Source organism: Limulus polyphemus, unplaced genomic scaffold, assembly GCF_000517525.1.
Source record: "Limulus polyphemus unplaced genomic scaffold, Limulus_polyphemus-2.1.2 Scaffold2382, whole genome shotgun sequence".
In the NCBI taxonomy this organism is placed as follows: Eukaryota; Metazoa; Arthropoda; class Merostomata; order Xiphosura; family Limulidae; genus Limulus; species Limulus polyphemus.
Window position 1 is genome coordinate 33,187 of NW_013667992.1, and position 7,066 is coordinate 40,252.

The 7,066-nt window shown below is 32.1% G+C and overlaps 1 protein-coding gene across 2 annotated transcripts in view; it reads left to right on the forward strand.

The window, feature by feature from the left end:
* LOC106466792 (serine/threonine-protein kinase ULK3-like) overlaps positions 1-5,003 on the forward strand; it is a 35,798-nt gene extending 30,795 nt beyond the window's left edge. For both annotated transcript variants that reach the window (XM_022394878.1, XM_022394877.1), the window contains one exon: positions 2,706-5,003. In XM_022394878.1, the coding sequence (XP_022250586.1) occupies positions 2,706-2,725 (20 nt within the window). In that variant the 3' untranslated portion in view covers positions 2,726-5,003. The remainder of the gene's footprint in view (positions 1-2,705) is intronic.
* The last annotated feature ends 2,063 nt before the right edge of the window (positions 5,004-7,066 follow it).

The following is a 7,066-nucleotide window of genomic DNA, read 5'->3' on the forward strand; positions in this document are numbered from 1 at the left end:
CCAACCAACCAACCAACCAACCATATCCAGTAGTTTGCAGGAAAATTGTATTTCAAATGTTTTCTAAGCATAGGAAATTTTCATATTTTGTTACTAAACTTAGGTCATCTTTTGACTCAGTTTTTGTTTATAGATATTATTGACATAGTTAAGAAAAAGTAGAGATTTTTAACTGCTAAATTAATGTATTTTTCATTATCACAAGTATTTTAAATGTCTTTTTTAAGCTTAAAGAAATTTTCAAATTTGTTTTGTGACTTTTTCCTGTCACAAAGAAACTTCATGGTATTGTTTAATTTTTATAAATTATTTTCAATTAATTTAAAGACAGGGTTCAAGTGGCAGTCAAATTTTACTTATCAAAATACTTAGATTAACTGTCTATGAATTTTGCACAAAATTTTAAAAAATCGCATAAATAGTAACTGCATTAAGGTCTGCCAAACATTTCAAGTAGAAATTTAATTGTAGAAAAAAATAGCATAGTTCTTTCAAATTATCTGGTGAAAATGATTCAAAGTCCAGTTCATGTAATGATAATAAATCACTTTATTTCCTCTTTTAACTTTTCTGTGAACTTAAACACGTGTACCTCTCATAGGTCTACATTACAAATGATGTTAACAAATCAACTTACCTGTACAAAGTAACTGTGGTGGCTAACTTACTGAGTGGTTTACCCTCTATCTTGAAATAAGTCTTCCTGCTTCACGATATTTTGATTTATAATCTGACTTCAAATTTACTAGAACACACTACTTCACCTCCATAAAGCTTTCTAGATGTTCTAAACCTCTTTTATTAAACCTTCTGATCTTAACATCTTCATTAAGACCAGTAGCTCCCTCTGACTAACAAGTTACAACATGAAAATATAGCTTGTAACACTGTTAGATGCTGTAGAGTTCGACGTTAAACGTGTGTTTATATTACGAGAAACAAGGTGAGAATGCTTTGTTTCTCGGCTTACAGTTATATCAGAGTTGGACTAAAAGTTAAAACACCTGTTTGTCTTAATAAACATGTGATCCTCTTTCTGTGAATGAATAGTTTCCTAGATTTAGCTTACAGATCAAGTACAATGTCACATCCAGGTGTTTGTGTGTATGTAAGGAAACACCTGCTGGTTCAGGAGTGAGCTTTTAACACTAAAATGTGGAGTTTGATCCCATGGCTGAGATGCACAGATAATCCGTTCTGTAGCCTGACATTAAAACAAATAATATATAGAACTAGCCACCATTACTGTTGTTCATTTTTCAGGATAAATCTAACAGATTGCTATTAAGGACTGCCTTGTAAAGTGAACCTCTAACTAAGACTATAGATTTTATTTATAATTAGTTGTACTGCGAGTAGTAAAACTACAAGTGAAAAAAAGCAACTATAACTGGAAGACCATTACTGAGAAACTGTAAGATGTAAGCTCACTGATTAGTAGATCAGTTATATTCATGCCATACAGTACTCCATCAAGTGCCTGAAATGGGGCAATACCTAGAAATTCTGTGCTCAAAAACAATGTTGAAAGGAGATCCCCCTCAGGTTATTCAATATTCTTCCTTGTTTAGTTATGAGGAATTTACTTTGAGAACATAAAGTTTGAAAATGGCTTGAATGGGTAACAAAGAAAACTTTATTACAAGTTTAACATAAAATTTGTAATAAAGTATTCTTCATTAATCATTCAAGCCGTCTTCAATCTTACTTCATCCTTGTTCCATCGAATGAGCATTTAACTGCTGTTTGGAGACAGCCCAAATAGGAAACTGGTTATTTCCAGCTGTTTAGTAGACATCTATGGGGCTGAATAGCATTTTGTATAGATTTGATCTAATCGTTACATTAGAACATAAAATAATCTCCAAACTGTGGTCCTTATCATGATGCTTTATCGTCATCCTGCGTTATCCACATGCTAATAGTCATTATAGGTTGATTTACCAAGTTTATTAAAGCTTTTAGTCATCTACCCTGACATGTCATCTCACCAGATTTTAGTTCCGTCAAACTACAATGAGATATTCTAGATAACAGATTTTTGAATTGAGTTTAAACAACTCTATTTATTTTGGCTAACAGTACGAAGAATTAAGTTGTGGCAGAATGCTACAATTTCTTCAAATACCTATAGAATGATAGGTTCTTTTTTGTGAGTGTAAAACACTTAAATATCCCTGAAATAATTGGATTTAGTTCTTTTTAATACAACACCTTGGCCAAACTCAAGTTAGCACCATCCTGAAAACTCTTGATGGCCTAAAACCATACCCTTTTTTAGAAACTTGTTTCAATTTATTCTATACAACCATTGTATGTATAAAGTAGTAAATATTTATACTAAGAAAATTAGAATATTATCTAACAAGGTTATACACATGTTCTTGCAATGAAAAATAAAATGTTAGTTTTCAAATGAAACCCACTATTCAAGTAGTGTAAGAACATTTATTCCATGAGTGAAGTAGTGTGACAGTTTTGACCTGTACCAATTGTCGTTAGTAAAGTTTGTGAATGTGAATTTAGGTGCTAAGTCTGGTGTGCTTATTGGTTATTTATCAACCTTTAATACTTCTTAATTACTGTTTTAAAAAAAGGAAACATTTGTAAAGATTGAGAAAATAAAAATGAACAACTAATTATGTACCAAATATCATAAGTTTCTTTAAAGTATTTTACTAACTTACACGTTTTTTATGTTCCAGGATCTTGCAGTGTAATGTGATAGCCTGAGAAATATATAGACTGAAATGACCGTCATTCAAATACATATGAAATGGTGATAAACAACCAACAGTATGCTAACACAGTATCATCTGGCCTGCAGATAATGGTCCAAGTTATGAATTACTCTTAAACGTCTGGCCTGCAGATGTTGGTATAACTTATGAATTACTGTTTATACCAGTGCAAATTATGAAACTGTTAAACATTTGGCCTACAGATGTGTAACTATGAATTACTGTTAACGTATACCAGTGCAACTTAGGAAACAGTTAAACATCTGGCAGGCAGGCATTGGTGTAACTTATGAATTACTGTTATCAAGTACTGTTGTAACAACTAAACTGGTAAACATTTGGCCTACAGATGTGTAACTATGAATTACTGTTAACGTATACCAGTGCAACTTAGGAAACAGTTAAACATCTGGCAGGAAGGCATTGGTGTAACTTATGAATTACTGTCAGCAAGTACCGTTGTAACAACTAAACTGTTAAACATTTGGCGGATAGATGTGGTTCATGAAACATACGTTAAACATAATAACATAAGTGTTCAATTTGTGAATTAGTGTAAAAGATCTGGCATGAAAGTGCAACTTAAAAGCTGTTTTATCCAAAGTTAAAGATAACCCTTTAAATTTCTACTTTCATTGCCATCTGAATATCACATTGTGGCACCAGTCTCTGAAATTGATAAACTTAAATTTTTACTGAAGAGAAACCATATGTATAATTAATTTATGTGCAGTTTCTAGTCGTATAGATAAAAAAATATATATATAAAGAGTATTTAATCAATATAAATAAATCAAACAATTTACTGAGAAATATTTCAATCTCTTTGTGAGCTTGATGTATTGTAACATTGACATGGTATAATTGTATTTTACAGAAACTGTAACAATATAGATTGACATATATGTGATTTTAAAAACAATAAAGTCAGTTAATTTATGTTTTATTGTGAAGTAAGAAAAGTATAGTTATTATATTTGTGTTTGTTATTCTCCCATCCACCCTCCTGTGGATCAGCAGTAAGTCTGGGGGCTTATAAGGCTAAAACTTGGATTTTGATACTTACTGTGGACAGAGTACAGGCTGCCCATTAACAACAAACAAAGTTTGTTTTCGAGAAGTATGAATCTCCTAGTTTGTTTGATATAATTTAGTTCAACTTTAATACACACTTTCACCTTAGTTTAGAAGCTTGTTTATGAGGTATGATTTCCAATCAAGTAATTTCAGAATAGTGTTTGAGGGGAGATTATCAGGACCAAGTGACAAGATGTGAAGTCACTTTAACACAGGTCATTAAGAACTCGTTAGCTATTATAGTCCTACATCAACAATCCTGGCTAACACACTTTTAATAGTTTTATCTAAAATATATATATACGCACACATGACAACAGAACTACTTAGAATTAGTTCCTGTAATCTTTGGCACACTTTCAAAATTGTAGTTTCAACTAGAATAAGGTATCAAACTAACTACAGAAGTTTTAATGGTGGCATACTCTCCTGTGAAGGTAGATTATTTCTGTAGAAATGAATATTGGGAGATTACTAAGCTAATGTCTTAACGTTGTAAGTTTAACTTTTCACTTTATAGGTTGTTAGTTTTGTCAAGAGTATCTACCAGTGCAAAACACTTGCACATAACTTGTATTTTGGATCTAAATGGTAGTTAATAATGATTTTGTTTAAATAGAACAAAATAAAAGATCTGTTATTAATCTTATATTTTTATAAATAAACAGTGAACTTTCAGTTTGACTTGTGTGTTTAAAAAATTTTACAGTTTGACTTATGTATTTTAAAGTTTATACTTTGACTAATGTATAACATTTCACAATCTAACTTATGTGTATCCCTAAGTTAATATAAAATTTGATGCTGTGGACCATCTTTGCATTTAATACTCTCTCTCTCAGTACTTTTATATATATAAAAAATTACCATGACAAAAACTGAGATTGGAGCTTAAACTTAACAAATAAATCTACTGAGGATTTTGAGCTTTACGTATTATAAAGCACCATCACTGACAATGGTGCACTTGCGGAGATACAGTTAGTTACCAATGATGCACTTTTGGTGATAAAGTTAGTTACTAATGGTGCACTTTTGGTGATAAAGTTAGTTACCAATGATGCACTTGCAGATATAAACATATGGTGTATCACAATTCTTAAATTTGTGCAACAGAATTTAATGTGTATATACACATTGGTGCTGTAAGGCTTTACCACGTTCCCCAAGTTTTCATCTAATAAATCACTGTATGAATTAAGAACTTCTGCCCAAAAGTAAATCATCTTTATACGTCTAAGCTCATCCCATATAAAGAACTGACTAGAACTCTTAATGCTATAAATAAATGAACAAGAAAACTAAAACTTATTGTAGTTGGAGTGCATTGAATCATCAACTGAAACTGTATTGTCAGCAGTAATCATGAACTTGTGACCCACAAAACTGGCATTTCAAATATATAGAAACAAACAGTAAGTACAGGGGTAATATATCTAAAACTGAAAATCAGTTTAGGTTTTAATTGTAAGACTCAAACTTTTTGTATTAACACAAATTGAGTTAACTTGCTGAATCATTACTTGAAAATATAATATGCTATTTAACAACTTATTAATTTTAGTATTAGTTTAAAATAAAAATTTAAATAGGATAAGTATTCACATCTGACTTTAACTCAGTACTGGATTAACGTATAGGCCTAGTGCCCTGCCGGCCACTCAAGTAAACAAATTATGGTTCCTAAAACTAGCAGAATAGAGGCAAGAGTGAGTTGTTATAATTATTATTTTATCAAGTATTGCCTAAAGTCCCACTAAACCGTTATCCAACCCTACGTTAACCTGTAGTGATGAAAAATGTTTATTCCGATGACCGTGCAGTTCGTAGTGTTTTTATTCCCGCTTGTTATTTACAAGCAGTTGATGTCAGATATGAATATTTCTCCTTGTAATCGTTTAAACTAAACACCACTACAAAATGTTAATTTTTTTGGTAAACTTTCTTTTAGAAAATGTTCTGTGCAATACATTTAATGTAAATAAAGATTTATTACAGTTATATATGTATTTTGTCACGACCCTGCTTTCTTTAAAAATGTAAATTCTTATCTTTAGAACTGCATGTGAGATTTATATGTTTGGTATGTATTTTCGAGAGCGCTCTTTCAGCCATTTTGTTTTAATTCATTACTTGTTTTGTTTTTTTTTGAGTCGTCGCTTCTTTCGTAATAAAATTGTGTGTACTTCCTGAAACAGAAGAAGGGATTGGCCTTGGATAAGGGGGAGGTGTTGTGCAAATTTAAGAACATTTTAAAATCAATATCTCAGTTTGTGGTCATGACTAATTTGTCAACGCCAACTTCCCCCTATCCTATACGAATCTGATAAACTAAACTTTAAACCAAAAAGCGTCGAAGTAAATTGATAAAGTGTAAGGTTTCAAAATTTAATAATAATTTCTTTTCGGACACATTCAAAATATTGTTACGCCTCTGTGTTCGTTTGTTAATTCTCCGTAAAAATGATTTCCGAAGAAACTTTAGCGATAAAAGTCCTTTCTTAAATAAAACTAGTTTATTCTTTCTTAATACAACTTTGCAATACACTTAATTTCCACAGTCACGCTATAACTTAAACAAACTCTATAATTCACAACGAACGATTCACGCGCTTGACACAACTGTCTGTCTCTGTCTGCAATTCAATCCCATTGTTGCCGTCACTTCTTGGCGGTCTTTTATACAAGAATACCGCACATCTAGTAAACACTCGAGCATTCTAGAACCCTCGAGAATAGCAGTGTAAGACTAGAGGGAAGGCAGCTAACTCCTGGGTTACTCTTTTGACAACGAATAGTTGGTCTGACCGTCACATTATAATGCCCCCACGGCTGAAAGGGCGAGCATGTTTGAGGGTGATGGGGATTCGAACCCGCATATTACGAGTCGAGCGCCCTAACCACCTGGCCACATATATATATATATTATGTGCGAGAACTGGCGAGAAATGTTCTGCCAGCAAATCTTCAAAGTTGGGTAGCATATAGCTATATACCCTTTCTGCCTCACCCCCACCCCTTTTAGGCGCCTATGATACATATATATTAGGTCGTCAAGATATTAATGTCGCTTTTTTAGATGAAAAAACCCGAACAACTTGTATATCTAAACAAAACATTTATTAAACAAAATAGAATCCATTCTTATCGATGATACTTTTCCATCTTACAATGCCCTGATTAAAGAAATCACTTGGCTCTAAAGCAAAAAAACATGTTGATGTCCTCTTTAACACCTTCCACATTTG